This window comes from Haliotis cracherodii, unplaced genomic scaffold, assembly GCF_022045235.1.
Source record: "Haliotis cracherodii isolate W230 unplaced genomic scaffold, xgHalCrac1.p SCAF_4, whole genome shotgun sequence".
NCBI classification, from domain to species: domain Eukaryota; kingdom Metazoa; phylum Mollusca; class Gastropoda; order Lepetellida; family Haliotidae; genus Haliotis; species Haliotis cracherodii.
Genome location: NW_027266297.1, coordinates 15,716,508 through 15,740,204, shown reverse-complemented (window position 1 = coordinate 15,740,204; position 23,697 = coordinate 15,716,508). Strand labels below are relative to the sequence as shown.

At 41.0% G+C, this 23,697-nt stretch overlaps 1 protein-coding gene across 6 annotated transcripts in view; it reads right to left on the bottom strand.

Annotated features, from left to right (window-relative positions):
* Positions 1 to 23,697, bottom strand: part of LOC139478597 (microtubule-associated serine/threonine-protein kinase 3-like) — a 199,131-nt gene that overhangs the window by 12,688 nt on the left and 162,746 nt on the right. For 4 of the 6 annotated variants that reach the window (XM_071261144.1, XM_071261146.1, XM_071261148.1 and 1 more), the window contains 15 exons: positions 22,259 to 22,279; positions 19,022 to 19,097; positions 17,870 to 18,079; positions 17,191 to 17,289; positions 15,291 to 15,417; positions 14,929 to 14,999; positions 14,530 to 14,618; positions 13,934 to 14,108; positions 8,140 to 8,231; positions 7,806 to 7,886; positions 7,277 to 7,347; positions 6,273 to 6,389; positions 5,753 to 5,863; positions 5,059 to 5,286; positions 1,530 to 1,681 (listed from right to left, as the gene is read on the bottom strand). In XM_071261144.1, the coding sequence (XP_071117245.1) occupies positions 1,530 to 1,681; positions 5,059 to 5,286; positions 5,753 to 5,863; positions 6,273 to 6,389; positions 7,277 to 7,347; positions 7,806 to 7,886; positions 8,140 to 8,231; positions 13,934 to 14,108; positions 14,530 to 14,618; positions 14,929 to 14,999; positions 15,291 to 15,417; positions 17,191 to 17,289; positions 17,870 to 18,079; positions 19,022 to 19,097; positions 22,259 to 22,279 (1,720 nt within the window). The remainder of the gene's footprint in view (positions 1 to 1,529; positions 1,682 to 5,058; positions 5,287 to 5,752; positions 5,864 to 6,272; positions 6,390 to 7,276; positions 7,348 to 7,805; positions 7,887 to 8,139; positions 8,232 to 13,933; positions 14,109 to 14,529; positions 14,619 to 14,928; positions 15,000 to 15,290; positions 15,418 to 17,190; positions 17,290 to 17,869; positions 18,080 to 19,021; positions 19,098 to 22,258; positions 22,280 to 23,697) is intronic. The other 2 variants (XM_071261145.1, XM_071261147.1) reach the window with 2 other exon arrangements.

The window sequence follows — 23,697 nt, the reverse complement described above, 5'->3', positions numbered from 1 at the left end:
GACTAAAGAACCTTCTTGTTTTTTTGTTACTGTCGCACTCAGCAATATTCCAGCTCTATGACAGTGGATTGTAAATGATCAAATCTGGACGAGACAATCCAGTGATCGAGATTGTAAGCAACGATCCACACCGTCGGGGTATATGGGCACACTATCAACCGGTCACCAAGTCTGACCATCCAATCCATTTGGTTGCCTCTTACGACCAGCATAGGCTGCTGGGGACCTATTCAGAGCCTGGATCCCCAGAAATCTTATCAATGAGATGAGTTTGAACAGTATTTCAGTTCTGGCTTGCAAGAAACATAGGAGGGAAAGCCCAAAGTGTCAACAGACAAATTATTGGGCTAATCTACGATTCAACTCATGATGAGAGGATTCTGGCATGCCCATACACGCACATCAGCGATCGGTGGTACCATTTACCATTATGCTGCTTGTAACTACAATAACCTCCACAGAATGCTACAAACACAGATGGCATTATCGGGAATCTGTTTGGCAAAGCCACCATATCACTACAAAGACTGTGATGGGAGTTACCACAGGGAGTGTGGAAGGCACTGTTATGTTATGGGAGAGTCAGTAACTGTTGGTGGAAGGGTGAGTAACAACAGAGAGACATGCATTGGAAGTGAGAGACTTAGTAGAGCTTGTGAGAGTTGGGTTTTAGCAATGTAAAGCCATATCACAATAGGGGACACCAACAATTCACTTACACATTGCACCCCCGTGTATCCAGTGGTTTTATTTCAAACAGTCATCACAACTGGTTTCACAATAAAATAGTGGACGTAACTAAATACTACCCTTTGGATAATATTTACAACCTTTTCAAATAGTCATGTTTTTCCCTCAAATATGTTTGACAATGTTAGACCACTGCAATGTTCTTGAATTATGTCACATACTGCCTAATTAGATGTCAGCTTATTACAATCTTTGTGTACTATAAGGCCTATGAGAAAAGTCCAAAGAAAAGCTCGGTAAAGCTTGATGTCAGCTTGATGTTGTCTAAGACGTTTACCACTTCGCTGAAAACCATGAGCAAGGATATGGTGCTGACAAACCTTAAAACATAATCAGGGCAAACCAGAATTTGAACCCATAATCATCTGGTGTGCCCAAGGGATGCAACTCTGCACAGCAAATTGTGATACATCAGACGTATGATGCCCCCCCGACCCCAGAATAAAAGCAGACGTGTCTATTTTTTTCCTGATCCATTTCTGAAATAAAGACTTACAGAGAGGGTGTATCCTGTAAACGTTAAATGTTGCTTAAAAGTCTGAATGCATACAGCATTTGTACTAGACACATTGTCCAACAGCCCTAGAAGTAAACTAACCAGTCAATATTTGGCACATACCCAAGCATGGAAACACTGATGTGGAGAATCAAACCTGACCAAACAAGCAAACGCTGTAACCACAGGACTACTCCACTCCCTCATGCATGGGCAGAACATCCAGGGCAGACATACCATCCACAACAGTACACAGACAGGCTGACCAGATAATACCCCCGACCTTGACTCTAAGTACCTCATGAAGCTCATCTATCTTGGAGTAGACCTTGTTGTAGCGGGGGCTGCAGGAGGAGAAGCTGTGGAAGAGGGGGTCATCGGCATCATCCTCCGTGTCCTCTGCCTCCAGCTCATGGTTGTACCTGTCAGTGCGAGCTGAGGACCACATAAACAGGGCTGGTTCAGTACAAGTATTGAAGGACATACCAGGGCTGGTTCAGTACAAGTATTGAAGGACACAACAGGGCTGGTTCAGTTCAAGTATTGAAGGACAAACCAGGGCTGGTTCAGTACAAGTATTGAAGGACATACCAGGACTGGTTCAGTACAAGTATTGAAGGACATACCAGGACTGGTTCAGTACAATTATTGAAGGACATACCAGGACTGGTTCAGTACAAGTATTGAAGGACATACCAGGACTGGTTCAGTACAAGTATTGAAGGACATAACAGGGCTGGTTCAGAAAAAGTATTGATGGACATACCAGGGCTGGTTCAGTACAAGTATTGAAGGACATAACAGGACTGGTTCAGTACAAGTATTGAAGGACATACCAGGACTGGTTCAGTACAAGTATTGATGGACATACCAGGGCTGGTTCAGTTCAAGTATTGAAGGACATACCAGGACTGGTTTAGTACAAGTATTGATGGACATACCAGGGCTGGTTCAGTACAAGTATTGAAGGACATACCAGGGCTGGTTCAGTACAAGTATTGATGGACATACCAGGACTGGTTCAGTACAAGTATTGATGGACATACCAGGACTGGTTCAGTACAAGTATTGATGGACATAACAGGACTGGTTTAGTACAAGTATTGATGGACATACCAGGACTGGTTCAGTACAAGTATTGATGGACATACCAGGGCTGGTTCAGTACAAGTATTGATGGACATACCAGGGCTGGTTCAGTACAAGTATTGATGGACATAACAGGGCTGGTTCAGTACAAGTATTGATGGACATACCAGGGCTGGTTCAGTACAAGTATTGATGGACATACCAGGGCTGGTTCAGTAAAAGTATTGATGGACATACCAGGGCTGGTTCAGTACAAGTATTGATGGACATACCAGGGCTGGTTCAGTACAAGTATTGATGGACATACCAGGGCTGGTTCAGTACAAGTATTGATGGACATACCAGGGCTGGTTCAGTACAAGTATTGATGGACATAACAGGGCTGGTTCAGTACAAGTATTGAAGGACATACCAGGGCTGGTTCAGTACAAGTATTGATGGACATACCAGGGCTGGTTCAGTACAAGTATTGATGGACATACCAGGGCTGGTTCAGTACAAGTATTGATGGACATACCAGGGCTGGTTCAGTACAAGTATTGAAGGACATACCAGGGCTGGTTCAGTACAAGTATTGATGGACATACCAGGGCTGGTTCAGTACAAGTATTGATGGACATACCAGGGCTGGTTCAGTACAAGTATTGATGGACATACCAGGGCTGGTTCAGTACAAGTATTGATGGACATAACAGGGCTGGTTCAGTACAAGTATTGAAGGACATAACAGGGCTGGTTCAGTACAAGTATTGAAGGACATACCAGGGCTGGTTCAGTACAAGTATTGAAGGATATACCAGGGCTGGTTCAGTACAAGTATTGATGGACATAACAGGGCTGGTTCAGTACAAGTATTGATGGACATACCAGGGCTGGTTCAGTACAAGTATTGATGGACATACCAGGGCTGGTTCAGTACAAGTATTGAAGGACATAACAGGGCTGGTTCAGTACAAGTATTGATGGACATACCAGGGCTGGTTCAGTCAAAGTATTGAAGGACATACCAGGACTGGTTCAGTACAAGTATTGATGGACATACCAGGGCTGGTTCAGTACAAGTATTGATGGACATAACAGGGCTGGTTCAGTACAAGTATTGAAGGACATACCAGGACTGGTTCAGTACAAGTATTGATGGACATAACAGGGCTGGTTCAGTACAAGTATTGAAGGACATACCAGGGCTGGTTCAGTACAAGTATTGATGGACATACCAGGGCTGGTTCAGTACAAGTATTGATGGACATAACAGGGCTGGTTCAGTACAAGTATTGATGGACATACCAGGGCTGGTTCAGTACAAGTATTGATGGACATACCAGGGCTGGTTCAGTACAAGTATTGATGGACATACCAGGGCTGGTTCAGTACAAGTATTGATGGACATACCAGGGCTGGTTCAGTACAAGTATTGATGGACATACCAGGGCTGGTTCAGTACAAGTATTGATGGACATACCAGGGCTGGTTCAGTACAAGTATTGATGGACATACCAGGGCTGGTTCAGTACAAGTATTGATGGACATAACAGGGCTGGTTCAGTACAAGTATTGAAGGACATAACAGGGCTGGTTCAGTACAAGTATTGAAGGACATACCAGGGCTGGTTCAGTACAAGTATTGAAGGATATACCAGGGCTGGTTCAGTACAAGTATTGATGGACATAACAGGGCTGGTTCAGTACAAGTATTGATGGACATACCAGGGCTGGTTCAGTACAAGTATTGAAGGACATAACAGGGCTGGTTCAGTACAAGTATTGATGGACATACCAGGGCTGGTTCAGTCAAAGTATTGAAGGACATACCAGGACTGGTTCAGTACAAGTATTGATGGACATACCAGGGCTGGTTCAGTACAAGTATTGATGGACATAACAGGGCTGGTTCAGTACAAGTATTGAAGGACATACCAGGGCTGGTTCAGTACAAGTATTGATGGACATAACAGGGCTGGTTCAGTACAAGTATTGAAGGACATACCAGGGCTGGTTCAGTACAAGTATTGATGGACATACCAGGGCTGGTTCAGTACAAGTATTGATGGACATAACAGGGCTGGTTCAGTACAAGTATTGATGGACATACCAGGGCTGGTTCAGTACAAGTATTGATGGACATACCAGGGCTGGTTCAGTACAAGTATTGATGGACATACCAGGGCTGGTTCAGTACAAGTATTGATGGACATACCAGGGCTGGTTCAGTACAAGTATTGATGGACATACCAGGGCTGGTTCAGTACAAGTATTGATGGACATACCAGGGCTGGTTCAGTACAAGTATTGATGGACATAACAGGGCTGGTTCAGTACAAGTATTGAAGGACATACCAGGGCTGGTTCAGTACAAGTATTGATGGACATACCAGGGCTGGTTCAGTACAAGTATTGATGGACATACCAGGGCTGGTTCAGTACAAGTATTGATGGACATACCAGGGCTGGTTCAGTACAAGTATTGAAGGACATACCAGGGCTGGTTCAGTACAAGTATTGATGGACATACCAGGGCTGGTTCAGTACAAGTATTGATGGACAGCTGACTAAAGCTATGGTTCTGTATCTACCCCTCTTAGTAATATTCATACAACATTGTAACAGCCTTGTTTAAAAGTATGGGGTACCGCAGACACAACCAGTTTTAGAAGGGCTTACACATGAAACTATTCCACATGATACTGTTCTTGCCTTCACAAGGTGGGTTAAAGTAAACTCACTGTCGAAGTAGCTAGTGTCCTCATCATCGTCCAGCTGGGGTACAAACTCCGCCTTCTGTCGCAGCAGGCTCTCCCAGTTGAGCCCCATGAAGAACAAATGCTCCTTGACCTCCTGCGCCCCTGTAGTTCCTAGCCTGGCTACTGGGTTGTTAGTCAGCAGGCGAGTGATAAGGTCCTTGGCATCATCCCGACCCTGCCACTCATCCTCCAACGGCCACTCAATCTCCTCTGTTGAATCACCATGCAGTGTTAGAAATAAGGCAAATGGGTCCTCTCATGACCCTATGTTAAAAGCTTCAAATTCAAGGGGTCGCTTAATTGTGAAATTGTGTCATGACTATCATCGATCAAGATTTTATCATCAGGATAAAAGATAATATCTGAATAAGACAACAAAACCCTTTCCATATCCAATAGTAACCTCTGCATAAAGCAGACTCGACTGTATGATTCTGACTATCTTATGAGCATGCGTTTATTGCCTCCTCTTCCTCATCATCATTGCCATAATTATTCCAAAAATATCTTCTATTATAATCAGACGAATGACACTGACATATTCATTCCACATACACTAAGGTCATATAGAGAAGGATGGCCATTAAAGTAGTCTTATAAGTCATTCCTTTTGCTACTATGGACTTTTTAATGTTCTAAGGACAAGGACAATGACTTCACTACCAGAAATACATACCGTGAATAACTTGTGCAAAAAGTTCCTCTGTGGTGCCTCCGAAAAAGGGCACACATCCCACCAGGAACTCATACAGGATAATTCCCATAGACCACCAGTCCACACACTTGCCTGCAACAGTAGAGACGATCTTACAATCCTGTCTAAGATGCTCAGTATTTTCGACTAACAGTTGCACACTCCTGACCAACAAAAATAGTGATACCATAAAAGTTTACCGATAGTTTGTTTGTTGACTAACGCAGCACTCAGAAATATTCCAGCTATGTGATGGTGGCCTGTATTTTGAAAGAGTCTGGGCCAGACAATCCAGTGATTGATATTCTGAGCAATGATCCAAGCTGTCAACATGCTATAAATCAAGTCACAGAGCCTGACCACCTGATCCATATTGTCGCCTCTTTTGACCAGCATGTTCTAACAGGGAAGTTCGAGATCAATTTAATTTAAGAACTAATAACTTGAGCTGCTACATCAATCTAGGCTCACTCAGTTTCTTCATTGCAGGACAACCACTCACCATATCCCTGTCGGAGGATGACCTCAGGGGCGATGTACTCAGGTGTACCGTACACCTGCTTGTCCTTGAACTGTTTGTAGTCCTTATCCATGGCCCCTTCGTATAGGTTGGTGGTCACTGAAACACAATATGTTTGAATTGTTGTCTCCTCTTATCTCAGTGTTATCCTTCCTAATTAAATGAAGACCAAATTGAATTTGCCATTCTTTTGAGCTTACAGATTTAATGGTATGTAGTTTGTACTTCAATCAACTATTACTCTCAGTACAATTTCTTACCAATAGTGCCAGGTACTGTAAGTCTATTCAGTATAATTGATTAATAGTGTTTACATATGATTTCCAACCCAATAATTGACATTATGAGTATTGATTTACGCAAATGGGATACGATGACACGAGTCTGACCACCCGATCCTGTTTGTGGTCTCTTACGACAAGCATAGTTGCCTTTAACGGCAAGCATGGGATGCTGAGGACCTTTTCCACCCCTAATCTTCACATTTACGGCAAGCATGGGTTGCTGAGGACCTTTTCCATCCCTAATCTTCACATTTACGGCAAGCATGGGATGCTGAGGACCTTTTCCATCCCTAATCTTCACATTTACGGCAAGCATGGGTTGCTGAGGACCTTTTCCACCCCTAATCTTCACATTTACGGCAAGCATGGGATGCTGAGGACCTTTTCCACCCCTAATCTTCACATTTACGGCAAGCATGGGTTGCTGAGGACCTTTTCCATCCCTAATCTTCACATTTACGGCAAGCATGGGATGCTGAGGACCTTTTCCATCCCTAATCTTCACATTTACGGCAAGCATGGGTTGCTGAGGACCTTTTCCACCCCTAATCTTCACATTTACGGCAAGCATGGGTTGCTGAGGACCTTTTCCACCCCTAATCTTCACATTTACGGCAAGCATGGGTTGCTGAGGACCTTTTCCACCCCTAATCTTCACGGGTCGCATCAAGTAAATACTGTACACAATGACATCATACTTACAGCTCATGAGACCAATCTTGGAGAGCCCAAAGTCTGTCAGTTTCACATGTCCAGTAGCGTTTATCAGTAGGCTGCAAGAAAAGAAAGAATCTCAATCATCCTCAATCTTTTATATCTTTTAGGAGTGAGCGAGTATGATTTAACACCGCTTTTTGCAATATCACAGCGGGGGACACCAGAAATGGGTTTCACACATTGAACCCATGGGGGAAATAGAACCCAGACCTCTACGTGATGAGAGAACGCTTTAACCACTAGGCTACCCTACTGCTCACATCTTTTTTGGAAACACTGCACATCAAATATGACATTGGAGTGAGCATGGTCTAATGCCATCTATAGCAATATTCAAGCAACATCATGGGACACTAGAAATGGGCCTCACATATTGTAGCCATGTGGGGAATTGACCCCAGCCCTTCTGCGTGAAGAGCAAACGCTTTAATCACAAGGCTCCCCACCAACCCAACATTTAAGGAACATGGAACAAATTAACATGGTTACCATAGCTGGTGAGTAGTGGACTTACTTGTCAGGTTTGAGGTCCCTGTGCACGATGCCATAGCTGTGCAGGTACTCCAGGGCTAACACTGTCTCAGCAAAATACATCCTGGAACAGATAGCAGAGTGTCAGCATGAGCTTACTGGTTAATGCAGAGTAATAATAACAATAATCATCATGATAATGATGCCATTAATATTGCACCATTTTTCCATACAAAACTAGGGAAAGCTCAAAGCACTTCCTTATTTTATTAATCAAAACAAAATTCAGAAAGAAGTTGAACGTAGCATAGTTCTGAGTCTCACTTTTAATACCTAGAACTGACAGAAACAGTTTACAAAATGAAAGGTTTCCTCACCTGGCCAGGTCAAGTGGCAGAGGACCTACGTTCTTGAGTAGTGTAGCACAGTCCCCTCCTTCAACATACTCCATAACCATACACAGGTGCTTCTGTAATAAACATCACTTGTGTGAGAAGGTGGTAGGTCTTACTCTATAAGCACCATACACAGGTGCTTCTGTAATAAACATCACATGTGTGAGAAGATGGTAGGTCCGGTCTTACTCTATAAGCACCATTTACAAGTGCTTCTGTAATAAACATCATTAGTGTGTGAAGGTGGTAGGTCTTACTCTATAAGCACCATTTACAAGTGCTTCTGTAATAAACATCACTTGTGTGAGAAGGTGGTAGGTCTTACTCTATAAGCACCATACACAGGTGCTTCTGTAATAAACATCACTTGTGTGAGAAGGTGGTAGGTCTTACTCTATAAGCACCATACACAGGTGCTTCTGTAATAAACATCACATGTGTGAGAAGGTGGTAGGTCTTACTCTATAAGCACCATTTACAAGTGCTTCTGTAATAAACATCATTAGTGTGTGAAGGTGGTAGGTCTTACTCTATAAGCACCATACACAGGTGCTTCTGTAATAAACATCATTAGTGTGAGAAGGTGGTAGGTCTTACTCTATAAGCACCATACACAGGTGCTTCTGTAATAAACATTAGTGTGTGAAGGTGGCAGGTCTTACTCTATAAGCACCATACACAGGTGCTTCTGTAATAAACATTAGTGTGTGAAGGTGGCAGGTCTTACTCTATAAGCACCATACATACGGTGCTTCTGTAATAAACATCATTAGTGTGAGAAGGTGGTAGGTCTTACTCTATAAGCACCATACACAGGTGCTTCTGTAATAAACATCATTAGTGTGAGAAGGTGGTAGGTCTTACTCTATAAGCACCATTTACAAGTGCTTCTGTAATAAACATTAGTGTGTGAAGGTGGTAGGTCTTACTCTATAAGCACCATACATACGGTGCTTCTGTAATAAACATCATTAGTGTGTGAAGGTGGTAGGTCTTACTCTATAAGCACCATACACAGGTGCTTCTGTAATAAACATCATTAGTGTGTGAAGGTGGCAGGTCTTACTCTATAAGCACCATACACAGGTGCTTCTGTAATAAACATCATTAGTGTGAGAAGGTGGTAGGTCTTACTCTATAAGCACCATACACAGGTGCTTCTGTAATAAACATCATTAGTGTGAGAAGGTGGTAGGTCTTACTCTATAAGCACCATACACAGGTGCTTCTGTAATAAACATCATTAGTGTGTGAAGGTGGCAGGTCTTACTCTATAAGCACCATACATACGGTGCTTCTGTAATAAACATCATTAGTGTGTGAAGGTGGTAGGTCTTACTCTATAAGCACCATACACAGGTGCTTCTGTAATAAACATTAGTGTGTGAAGGTGGGAGGTCTTACTCTATAAGCACCATACATACGGTGCTTCTGTAATAAACATCATTAGTGTGTGAAGGTGGCAGGTCTTACTCTATAAGCACCATACACAGGTGCTTCTGTAATAAACATTAGTGTGTGAAGGTGGCAGGTCTTACTCTATAAGCACCATACACAGGTGCTTCTGTAATAAACATTAGTGTGTGAAGGTGGCAGGTCTTACTCTATAAGCACCATACACAGGTGCTTCTGTAATAAACATTAGTGTGTGAAGGTGGCAGGTCTTACTCTATAAGCACCATACATACGGTGCTTCTGTAATAAACATCATTAGTGTGAGAAGGTGGTAGGTCTTACTCTATAAGCACCATACACAGGTGCTTCTGTAATAAACATCATTAGTGTGAGAAGGTGGTAGGTCTTACTCTATAAGCACCATTTACAAGTGCTTCTGTAATAAACATTAGTGTGTGAAGGTGGTAGGTCTTACTCTATAAGCACCATACATACGGTGCTTCTGTAATAAACATCATTAGTGTGTGAAGGTGGTAGGTCTTACTCTATAAGCACCATACACAGGTGCTTCTGTAATAAACATTAGTGTGTGAAGGTGGCAGGTCTTACTCTATAAGCACCATACACAGGTGCTTCTGTAATAAACATCATTAGTGTGAGAAGGTGGTAGGTCTTACTCTATAAGCACCATACACAGGTGCTTCTGTAATAAACATCATTAGTGTGTGAAGGTGGCAGGTCTTACTCTATAAGCACCATACATACGGTGCTTCTGTAATAAACATCATTAGTGTGAGAAGGTGGGAGGTCTTACTCTATAAGCACCATACACAGGTGCTTCTGTAATAAACATTAGTGTGTGAAGGTGGGAGGTCTTACTCTATAAGCACCATACACAGGTGCTTCTGTAATAAACATCATTAGTGTGTGAAGGTGGCAGGTCTTACTCTATAAGCACCATACACAGGTGCTTCTGTAATAAACATTAGTGTGTGAAGGTGGGAGGTCTTACTCTATAAGCACCATACATACGGTGCTTCTGTAATAAACATCATTAGTGTGTGAAGGTGGCAGGTCTTACTCTATAAGCACCATACACAGGTGCTTCTGTAATAAACATTAGTGTGTGAAGGTGGCAGGTCTTACTCTATAAGCACCATACACAGGTGCTTCTGTAATAAACATTAGTGTGTGAAGGTGGCAGGTCTTACTCTATAAGCACCATACACAGGTGCTTCTGTAATAAACATTAGTGTGTGAAGGTGGTAGGTCTTACTCTATAAGCACCATACATACGGTGCTTCTGTAATAAACATCATTAGTGTGAGAAGGTGGTAGGTCTTACTCTATAAGCACCATACACAGGTGCTTCTGTAATAAACATCATTAGTGTGAGAAGGTGGTAGGTCTTACTCTATAAGCACCATTTACAAGTGCTTCTGTAATAAACATTAGTGTGTGAAGGTGGTAGGTCTTACTCTATAAGCACCATACATACGGTGCTTCTGTAATAAACATCATTAGTGTGTGAAGGTGGTAGGTCTTACTCTATAAGCACCATACACAGGTGCTTCTGTAATAAACATCATTAGTGTGTGAAGGTGGCAGGTCTTACTCTATAAGCACCATACACAGGTGCTTCTGTAATAAACATTAGTGTGTGAAGGTGGGAGGTCTTACTCTATAAGCACCATACATACGGTGCTTCTGTAATAAACATCATTAGTGTGTGAAGGTGGCAGGTCTTACTCTATAAGCACCATACACAGGTGCTTCTGTAATAAACATTAGTGTGTGAAGGTGGCAGGTCTTACTCTATAAGCACCATACACAGGTGCTTCTGTAATAAACATTAGTGTGTGAAGGTGGCAGGTCTTACTCTATAAGCACCATACACAGGTGCTTCTGTAATAAACATTAGTGTGTGAAGGTGGCAGGTCTTACTCTATAAGCACCATACATACGGTGCTTCTGTAATAAACATCATTAGTGTGAGAAGGTGGTAGGTCTTACTCTATAAGCACCATACACAGGTGCTTCTGTAATAAACATCATTAGTGTGAGAAGGTGGTAGGTCTTACTCTATAAGCACCATTTACAAGTGCTTCTGTAATAAACATTAGTGTGTGAAGGTGGTAGGTCTTACTCTATAAGCACCATACATACGGTGCTTCTGTAATAAACATCATTAGTGTGTGAAGGTGGTAGGTCTTACTCTATAAGCACCATACACAGGTGCTTCTGTAATAAACATTAGTGTGTGAAGGTGGCAGGTCTTACTCTATAAGCACCATACACAGGTGCTTCTGTAATAAACATCATTAGTGTGAGAAGGTGGTAGGTCTTACTCTATAAGCACCATACACAGGTGCTTCTGTAATAAACATCATTAGTGTGTGAAGGTGGCAGGTCTTACTCTATAAGCACCATACATACGGTGCTTCTGTAATAAACATCATTAGTGTGAGAAGGTGGGAGGTCTTACTCTATAAGCACCATACACAGGTGCTTCTGTAATAAACATTAGTGTGTGAAGGTGGGAGGTCTTACTCTATAAGCACCATACACAGGTGCTTCTGTAATAAACATCATTAGTGTGTGAAGGTGGCAGGTCTTACTCTATAAGCACCATACACAGGTGCTTCTGTAATAAACATTAGTGTGTGAAGGTGGTAGGTCTTACTCTATAAGCACCATACACAGGTGCTTCTGTAATAAACATCATTAGTGTGTGAAGGTGGTAGGTCTTACTCTATAAGCACCATACACAGGTGCTTCTGTAATAAACATTAGTGTGTGAAGGTGGGAGGTCTTACTCTATAAGCACCATACATACGGTGCTTCTGTAATAAACATCATTAGTGTGTGAAGGTGGCAGGTCTTACTCTATAAGCACCATACACAGGTGCTTCTGTAATAAACATTAGTGTGTGAAGGTGGCAGGTCTTACTCTATAAGCACCATACACAGGTGCTTCTGTAATAAACATTAGTGTGTGAAGGTGGTAGGTCTTACTCTATAAGCACCATACATACGGTGCTTCTGTAATAAACATCATTAGTGTGAGAAGGTGGTAGGTCTTACTCTATAAGCACCATACACAGGTGCTTCTGTAATAAACATCATTAGTGTGTGAAGGTGGCAGGTCTTACTCTATAAGCACCATACATACGGTGCTTCTGTAATAAACATCATTAGTGTGAGAAGGTGGGAGGTCTTACTCTATAAGCACCATACACAGGTGCTTCTGTAATAAACATCATTAGTGTGTGAAGGTGGCAGGTCTTACTCTTTGTTTTATTGTTTAATGCCACTCAGCAATAGTCTAACTATGTAATGGTGGTCTGTAAAAATCAAATCTGGACCAGATAATCAAGTGATTGATATTATGAGAAATGATACGGGCTGTTAGGGTATGATGACACACCATCAGCCAGCCTGACCACCCGATTCATTTATAACGAGCAAAGGTTGACGGACCAATTCTAACCCGGGAAACACCACGTTAATTTACTAGCTCTTATGACAAGAAATTTGGAGATGGCAACACATTCTACGCATGTACCCCGTGTACCCTGATAATACTCCATAAGCACCATACGCAGGTGTTTCTGTGAGTGGATTTTGCTGCCAGAGATGCTGAATTCAGAATTTCCACTTCAATGAAACCCACGAGTGCGGGCATGGTGGTGAAACATAATCAGGGCGAACCAGCATTCAAATCCACGATCATAAGTTTCCAGTGTGCCAAGACACAGCCACCCCTAGCATTAACATAAATACACCAGTCAGACATTAAAATCAGATCTTAGTTCTCTCTACCGCTAAACAAAGATCTGAGGACATCCCATTAGGGTTCACGTCAGAACGACCTTTTATCCGACCAATCAGAGCGTCGCTTACCAGATCACGAAAGTGACAGTCGGAATGTGATTTCTAATCATGCAGCCTCGAAAACTTTAAAACGGGGTATTCCAAACGATAGTTACGGGCTTAACGACTGAATCTATACAATCTAGACCATAAAGCACGAGAAAGATGCCGTCTGATTGGCTAATATCAACTTCTTGTCAGTAATTCCATTGATCGGTCAGAGTTCTAGAAAGGTCGGTCTGACGTGGCCCGTAATGGGATGTCCTCAGATCTTTGTTTAGCGGCAGCAAGAACTAAGATCTGATTTTAATGAGATTGGAAACCGACCAGTCCTGCTCTTATCCCCTTAATGCTGCGGGCCAGGGTAGTGCAACAAGTACCATTTTAATGTCTTTTGGTATGATGTGCCCAGGGGATCGAACCACCAACCTTCCGCTCTCTCTGCTCTACCCACTAATCATATTGGTGAGTGAGTGAGAAAGACTACACAGACTGTTTAGGGACTGACCTTTGTCTCAAAGCTGCAGTACATGCTGACAACGAATGGGTTGTCTGTGAAGGACAAGATGTCTCTCTCCAGGAACACCTGCTCAATCTGGTTCCTCAGCATCAGGTTGTGTTTACAGATCTTCTTCATGGCAAACCTCTGCCTGTTCTCTCGGTGACGCACCAAAAACACAGCCCTATAACACAACAGTACAAGAATCAGAAACACAGCATTTTAAAAGATTGCATCTTGCTTACCCCTCTACCTTTCATTTTTACCATGTGAAGCAAATTCTAGGTTATGTATCAAAACATATTACTGTCATGGATCCTACTCCATAAAGAGGTTTAGATTTAGGTTTAGATTTAGCAAGTCAGTAGTTGATAGCAAGAGCAACATTGCATGCTGTCTGAATTTGAACCAATGCAATTTATCACAGACAAAGAGGGCAATTTCCAGTTCTCATACTGATCTTATTAAGCATCCACCCAGATCACACATTGAAGCATTTATCACCCCATCCTAATCCCTCTCAGAGGTTCTGGGAAACTAGAGATGTTTGAGAGTGACAAAGCTGTGTGGGAAGTTGCCAGATAAGCAGCATCTCATCTACTTACGCATAAGCACCATTACTGATGAGTTTGATTGTCTCAAAGTCTTCTTCACATGGAGGCTTTTGCTTCATCAGCTTCTGAATCTCTTTGCTCTGGAATACAAACAATAACATGTAATGTCAAATGTTGTGAGCTAGTTCGTATTTAAAATGGCTTATCAATATTACAGACACAGGTGCCAAAATACACAATTGAATAAAACATCAAGGTGTCTAAAATGAATCTGAAGGTAAAATCTGAAAGGTTCATAGGCACTACATTAAAGTGATCACAGACACCATAATATCTGTCCTGTAGATATCCTGCTTCAAGAAACAGTGTGACACCAATATCACCAGTCATGGCCTTAAACCCAGTAGTTCTAAGTTTCCGCCTATGTTTAAGAGATGCACCACAACTGACCTCGGGGTCCTCATCTTCCTCTTGGAGTTTGCCATCAAAATGGTCGTCCACAATAGGGACGTCTCGGATACCTGCAACAGAGCCACAGAACCATCAACTTGAATTCTGCACATTTGCTCTGACCAATGTTGAAGCGGAGAAACAAAATATACATCTCACTGTAACCACGTTCCTTAAGGGCACAGGATGTGTTCACTGTTATAGTGAAATCAGCATTTGAATGAAAAGTCTGCTCTCATTGTTTCTTGGGTATATCTTTTCAAAAACAAATATTGGACCTAACATTTCACCAAGGACTACATCATCATCATCATCATCATCATCATCATCCTCTTCATGATGTTCACTATTGTTTCTCCTACCTTCCAGAGGGTCTCTGTTGAGCCCGAGTTTGTTGATGATGTACTGGGGGATGTCTGCCTTGATGGTCTGCTTGGCCTCTCCCTCTGCAGCTTCCAGCAGCATGTAGAACTCCTCCGGGTCAAACTCCTGCACACAGAGGGACCATACGAGACACCCATACAGACTTACATCAGCACCAACACTTGTGCACACCAACTTGTGCACACCAACAAGTGTCTGATTGAAAAGAAGATTCCATACTCCTTTAATGAAAGTTCCATAATGATAAAATGGTTAGGTTTGTTGTGAAATATGTTTCAGGGTAACAAAACAGATTGATCTAATCATCAAAATTCAGTCAAACTGTACAAAAGCATTTGCAGGTGACATTTAAAAGAAAGTCCAGTTTGTCTTGTCAAAATCTACTCTTCATGTTCACATTAACTATCCCTATCCAAACATGAAAAGAATAAGGTTCAGTAGAAACAGGGTGCAATATCCAAATTAGTTTTATGTTGCCTCTAGTTACCTACATATTACACTTTTGTCTTATATGTTAAAACTATTCTGGACAGACAGATCTCACAACTTGACATTATGTTTTACATTATCATACACAAGTCTTACATGAACAAGTGACTGAGTAAGTATGGTTTTACGCCGCTTTTAGCAATAATCCATCACGGCAGGGGACACCAGAAATGGGCTTCACACAATCTACCCATGTCGGGAATCAAACCTGGGTCTTCGGTGTGATGAGCGAACGTGTTAACCACTAAGCTATCCGACTGCCCCCTTACATGTAGAAATGAATGGAACCCAGCTTTTTCAGACTGAATGAAATTGTCATTGCTCTGTACATATCTGCACATTGCTCAAGTTATATACAAATTGAAGCAATTTTTCCCTTTTGATTAATTTTGTAATAAGGAATACCCGGGTTCTAGATGCATGCATAATGCATAATAAAGTAAGTTACTTATTGTTCATGTGTTAGTGTTTAACTCACAACAGTATAATATTTGTCATTCAGACACTTGTCAAATGTTAAGAATATGTTTTAAATGGTTTTGTTTTAATATTGGTTACTATATTGACTACTGTGTACAAGTGATTTATAGTCACTACTGGCATACCGAAACTACAAACTCTTACCCTCTCTGCTCTCTTCAATACAAATATAGGAGATATATAGGGTGATTTCAAACCAGGACGAACAAGGTTTCATTCTCTCAACAACAAGCAGAAGTTAGGCGAGACACATCAAGCCACCAATAATAAGCATCAATTCCCAACAATGTTTCAGACTGCAATTTACTGTTTTGATTGAAGGAAAATGAAACACATGGGCTTCAGCATGGTGAAACTTAAAGAACTATAATGAAACATGAATTCTATTTGCATGGGTTAGTGAGTGAGTTTGGTTTATTACTGCTTTGAATACTATTCCAGTTATATCACAGTATGTGAGTTTAATGTGAAAGGAAAGCCTAAAGTGATGCAGGTCTCAGACATTTACCACTTTGGTGAAACCCACGAGCACGACTAAGGTGCTGACATCGCATTAAAACCAACATTTTTTTGTTCAATTTTAAAAGTGAAACCTAGAATATAATTACTGTTGCCTTCAACTGTGGAAATTCAGTTGATGTTAACATACAATCATACTGTACTGGAATATACCGATTCATTGTGATGAAACAATACACATGTCAACACATCCAGCGAAACCTTCCCATTCAGGATTAACTTTTATTAATAGCCAACATAAAATACACACGCTTTTGATCATCACTACTGTATTTAGTTGACCTCCTAGTTGAAAGAACCTCCCAAAATAGTCCTAACATGATGACGAAATGCTACCCAACCTGGCATCCCCCTGCAAGGCCTGTTTGCAAGCAGCAATGACGTACTCACCAGACACTCCAGGAGCCTTGCGGGTCGCGAGATGATGATGAGCAGCTGTTTAATGAGGGGGTACACGTGTGTGTAGGCTTCAACCGACTTGTCCTTTGCCTGAGGGAACAAACAGCCTAATTAACGGAGTCTGTATGGGGTTATTTCCCTTTTATTTGGTTACTGCTACAACTGTGGGAATTATCTCCCCTTGACTTGTGTGTCAGCCATGAAATCAGTCTGGAGGGGAGTATCCCTTTGAATAGCATATCTGTTACTACAGCTGTGAGCAGTTATCTCCCTTTGAATCTTGTATCTGTTACAACAGCTGTGAGAATTATCTCCCCTTGACTTGTGTGTCAGCTATGAAATCAGCTGTGGATATTACCTCCCTTTGACAACTATCATTTTCACGATTTTATTCATTACTGACAGGAAATTCCTCTATGTCATCACCAAAATTGGAAAAAATCTTCAGGACATTTCAGGACAATCTGTCAATGTCCAAGAAAATGAAGCGATCTGAATCCCTGCTCTGATCTCAGAGAGATAATCAGAGTCCAATCAGCTTAGAAAAAATAATCTCACAGAACCACACTGACCAAAAGTGGCCACATTTATAAGAAAGTATCACATATTCAATGAGGGAATAATCACAGACCAATATCCTAACATCTATAAATTACAACCAAGGACTCACATCGTTGGCCAGTTTCTCGAGATTGTCAGACAGCTCATAGAAGTAGTTGGTGGTGATGAGCTTCTGCTGTGACTTCTCTAGACAGTCCCGAGCCAGCTCCAGCACCTGGTGGTGGATGAAGCACAGCACAGCATCTTTCTCCTTCTCCTCACCCAGCTTACTGCTGTCTCGAACAAACGTCCGCAGACGTTCCTCCATCTGGGCTGTCGCCTACACACACAAAGTTTTCAACACACAATAAATATTTGAATGATCTTTCTAAAAACAAATGCATTGTTTTTCTTACATGTTTGCACCAATTATTGTCTCCTTTGGTGTGTCTGTACAATTTGGAATATAAGCAAGGAATGGCTTTCATTTGTTTGTTGTTTAACGCTACACTCAGCAATATTCCAGCTATATGACGGAGGTCTTTAAAATAGTCAGTGGCACAATATTTGACTTGGGTCTCTTGCATCAGAAGCAAATACTAAAACTGCTGACCTTAGAAGTTACATTTTCATTAAATTAAGAGACTAAAATACCTGAAATGTGACAAAGAGTGACAGTGTTTTTACTGTCAGTTCATAAGTTGTGAGTGTACAGCTCCATTCATATTGACAGAGCTATCAGTAATAACGAAATCGCAATCAAACGGTCACTAAAAACTGGCTTCATACATTCAAGTGGGGAATTAAACTGGAACTAATTTATATGAGAGCTGAACACAGGACCCTCAGAGTGCTTCTGTGTGTTGGAGAAATAAGACATTTCAGCACCATTTCACAAAAAGCGATTCCAGTGGTACAGCTATCGCAACCCCCAAACTTCAACAGATTTACGACACTAGTAGCACTACGAATAATCTGAGCAATGAGGCCAAGATCTCAAATCAAAGTGAGAAGTTTATTTAATGCAGCTTTGAACTGTATTTCAGTTACATTAAGGTGTGTACACTAAATGTGGGAGCTAGGTACCCTGAAGTCACAGCAGAGGATGGATGTTTCCCACTTTGTAACCTGTGACAACTTGCAAAGTGCAGTAAAACCTGTAACTCTAGGATTCAAGCCCACTACTGAAGGTTTCTGGTAAAGATGGAACTCTGCACGGTGAAGTGCAACGCTTTAGAAGACTGGACCATCCATACCCACTCTCAAATTAGAAACTACTTACCTTGGGAAACCGTTCCTTGTACACGCTGTTCATGATGATGATCTCCGAGTCGCCACCGGGGGACCGAGCTGGACTACTGCAGGAGACACAGGGGTAACAATGCATTCTTAATGTAAGCAAGTAGACAAAGTAAGCAAAGTAACAAGTCACTGGCTCAGCAGTATTTCAGCTACTTATGGCTTTGTTTGTGTTGCAATCAACAAAGTCACCGAGTCTGACCACCCGATCTCATTACACGCTTCTTACAATAAGCATGGGTTGCAGACCAATTCTACCCGGATCTTCAAGAGGCTACTTATGGCAATCCACATTAAAGATTATATCTGTCTGTTGTACATGTTTTGTTGCCAATCATTGAGGAATTTCAACACCCTGATAGTGAGAACGTTTTTATCTTCATACCACCATATTAGATGTGAAATATTAATAAGCATGAGCCTTCCCAACAGCACAGTTATTGTAAGGTGTTACTTTTGTAAGTGCTGTCCTTTTTCTTACATATTAATCAAAAGCCGTGTAACAATATAAATGTCATATAGTACATTTGTTGTTTAACGCCACACTCAGCAATATTCCAGCTATATGATGGCAGTCTGTTATAATCGAGTCTGGACCAGACAATCCAGTGAGTGTCATCATGAGCATCAATCCACGCCATTGGGATACGATGACATGCATCCTCAATCTAACCAAGTATCAATAGTCATACTTAAACAAATCAACAAATCACTGGCTCAGCAATATTTCAGCTACTTATAGCTTGCCGTGTTACACCGAACTCAGCAGTTTTTCAGCCATATGACGGAATGATGACATGCATCGATGAAGTCAGCGAGCCTGACCTCCCCATACTGTCCGTTGCCTCTTACAACAAGCATGTGTTACTGAAGACCACTTCCAACCCAGATCTTCACCAGCTTAATGTAATATAGGGAGTACATATGTATTGAAGCATAAGAATCATGAGAATCTGAAGCATTGCTGATAGAAATAAACGCAAATAACATCGTAAAGTTTATCAGCATCATCAATGCTTCATCCGGAAGACTCCAACCAAATCATGCTACTCCTCTCCTGTACATCCTACAATCATGCAGAACTCAACATGAGTAGCTGACACAATGGACATGATGCACAACTAATCGGATAACACATCCACACGAACTAACACAAGTCCAGCACAAGGCAATAATAACTGCTCTAATTGTTATTTTCAGTTACCAAAGTTAATAACATATATGTTTGTTGAAATGTGGCCTTGACACACATGACTGATGGAGCTGCTATAGAACCACTATTTTTGAATACTTTTTCAATGAGACTGTGGGATTTTTTGTTTATGAAATGATTTGATGTAGAATTTCCTGGTCCAATCATATTAAACCATTCAAGTGAGTGAATATGGTTTTACGCTCCTTTCAGCAATATCACAGATGGGGACACCAGAAATGGGCTTCACACATTGTACCCAAGTCAGGAATCGAACCCTGGTTATTGGAGTGAGGAGTGAAAACTTTAACCACTAGGCTACCGGACCGCCCCTTAAACCATACAAATCAAGCAGGGTAATTTGTTTGGAATTATTTTTAGCTGTATCCCCATATTTTTAAAATAGCCAAACTATCGTGCACCCTGTGTGAGAAGTATCAAACAAATATGGCTGACAGGTATACAGTATGGTACCCTGCTGAATATGTGCTTGAATATTTCTATCTACGACACTGGATCTCATTTATGTTTTGATACAAATCTATTTGTTGTTTTACATCAAACAGAAAAAAACCTCTGTAACTGTTCTATTGGAAAATAGTTTTCATTTATCAATTAGTGACCTTATCTTTTCCCGTCAATTGTTTCATTAATAACAGCTAGATATGTGATAATTACCCATTTTGTGGAGAATTTCAATATCAAGACAACAATAGATTGACATAATGTGAAAACTGGTACAGTTAAGTTCCTGTCAAGTTGTGTCATGGTGTCAGTTTCTAAACCCATGAATAAGCATGCAGTATGTACAAAGGTGGTGAAGACATATATAGAACCAGGAATGTCACATTAACTTCAATCTCATTTAAAACAAATCTTTTACTTCGACACGATACCTCTCTGCATCAAGATGTGACCAAACCCCCTGAGGAGGTCACGTCAGCTGAACTCTGAGCAAAATTGAACCTCTCAATTTAAATTAAGGATGAGTGGTTATGGGCCAATCGGATGTCAGCTTTCTGAAGTGATTCGGCTTTGTTTCTTTTACAGCCTTGATTTGGAAATTTGAAAAAACCCACACAGAACACAATTGAGGTGAACCTTTTTGGTGTAGATACAAGAAAAAAAAACAGATTGTGAAATATCCACAACAAAACATTTATGGCGTTTATGTTCTGCATGCGGAAGCCTCCAATATATTCATTTCCGCGATACAGACATCAGATATGCCTGTTGGAATGGTTGGCTCATTCGTACCGAACATTTATAAGCCTCACGCTAATTGGGTCATAAGAAAGCTCTTCATGTAGAGACATATCTGTCACACTAAAGGATTATATTTGAATGAGATTGCATTATGCTATCCCCCTCAGCGACTTATTAATTGGGGAGACTGGGCTTAGCGCTGAGTCAGCATTATTACAGCTAACTTACAACAGCTTATAAATAATCCAGTCTGGATCCAACAAACCAGTGGTTGATAGCATGAGCATCTAGCCAGACAACCAATTTTATTAAAATATTAATCTTCAATACATTTTTGCCCCTAAACAACCAATTGGTCTGGCCCAGTGAATAGACATAACATTTGTTTTGTTTCGGCAGTACCCAAACTGTGTCTCCATGTAAGCACTGACACCATTTTTGTATGTCCAAAAATATAGCATTAATTAGCCAAAGAAAATAGGTTTCAAGAAACCATATATCCTACTCAAAATACGTTGAAGATGATCAATATTATTCTACAATACCCAACTAATTAATAAATGCAAGGTTTCAGTCATATGAATGTGTCCCTCGGTGATTTCACATCAGATTGGCTAATATTTGCTCTGCTATATTCCCAATCTTTATCACAAGGCAACTCTCAGAGCCTCGTACCCATAAACTCAATGAATGGGCCACGGCATCCAACAAGTACAGCAACATCTTAATGCTATTTGATCCGTATGATTGGTGCTGTATTAGATCTACATACTACTTGCTACTACGAGTACTACAAAACAAATAACAACAAAAATGTCTTACTCTAGAGCAAGCCAGGATAGGCTGTTGAGCCCAAGCGGGAGGTAAAAAGAAGATAAACATCATCAAATATAGCACTAGAATCATACACAACTTACTCAACAGTACAGTATTTACTAAGGAAACTTGAACAAGAAAGATCTAAGTTAGGCAACAGGATTCACATCATATTCTCATACTTTATTCAGTTACGCTTTTTCTGTCAGTTTTATAATCTATTTGATGTTGAATAGATATTTGTTAGAGGAAAGAACAAGAGGACATGCCCATGCTGATTGAGAAAGATGTAAGTTTTTACACAATATTTAAAAAAGTGCGAGATATATGGAACGAAATACTTGACTGAAGAGAACATGCTTTGAGTTCTTGTTCAGGCACTTTTGACATTGAAAGTTGAAATAATTTATATATAGATCTATATAAAGTGTTATTTTACCGACAACATTTTTGTACAGGTGTTATTTTCCGTAACGAACATTGAATGACAATGGTTTATGATACACATATTTAAGAAACAACATTGATCAGGGTTGATTTACACACAGCTGTGAATGAAAGACAACATTAAGTTCCTTTCCTGACCCGCAAATGTTACAACATTTAGCAATGTCAACCAGATACTTAAGCTTCAGAAGGCAGACTCAGAATTTTGATAAACAAACATCTGTCATGGACTTCCCGCTGAACATCAGGATTGATGGATTTTGTGCAGGAATTGATTTTGGTACATATCTTTGTTCCATGGATGAACAACTTCACTTGTTTGACAGACTGAGTTTGATCAATGCTGAACTAAACAGCGTTTTAAGTATATCAGAGTGCAAGTTAATGACGAAAAGGAAGATTAAATGATTGATTGAATTCGAAAATGTTGCGCTTGGCAATATTCCATCTGTGTATCGAGTCTGGACCAGACAATCCATTGATTGACATCATGAGCATCGATCAACACAACTGGGATACGATGGCATGCATCAACCAAGTCAACAAGCCTGACCAACCGAACCCGTTAATTGCCACCTTTTACGACAAACATGGGTTGTTGCAGACCCATTCTTCACGGGTCAGGTCAGTAGTACAGATCCTAGATCCATAAACAGAGGCATGACATGACAACACAAGAATCCAGACAAATCTGTATCTGACCCAGTGGATACTTGCAGAGCTAACTAAGGGACATAACTGCACTGCCTTAAAATATGTGGCTGCCTCATCTGAGTGAGGCGTGCATTGTCAAAATGTCAGCATCCAAAATCAATGTGAGTATTGGAACAAGTCATCTTGGCCCACATCAGCAGCTAGGTCACGACAGAAGACTGTCTCAGCTTCTTTGTGCCATAGGATTGGGACGTCTTTGAAATTGAAACTGGGAATTCGAACTAAAATTCTGAGTCTTCTTCATGGCACTTTTGCTATACCAAACACTTGATTAGTGATACCAA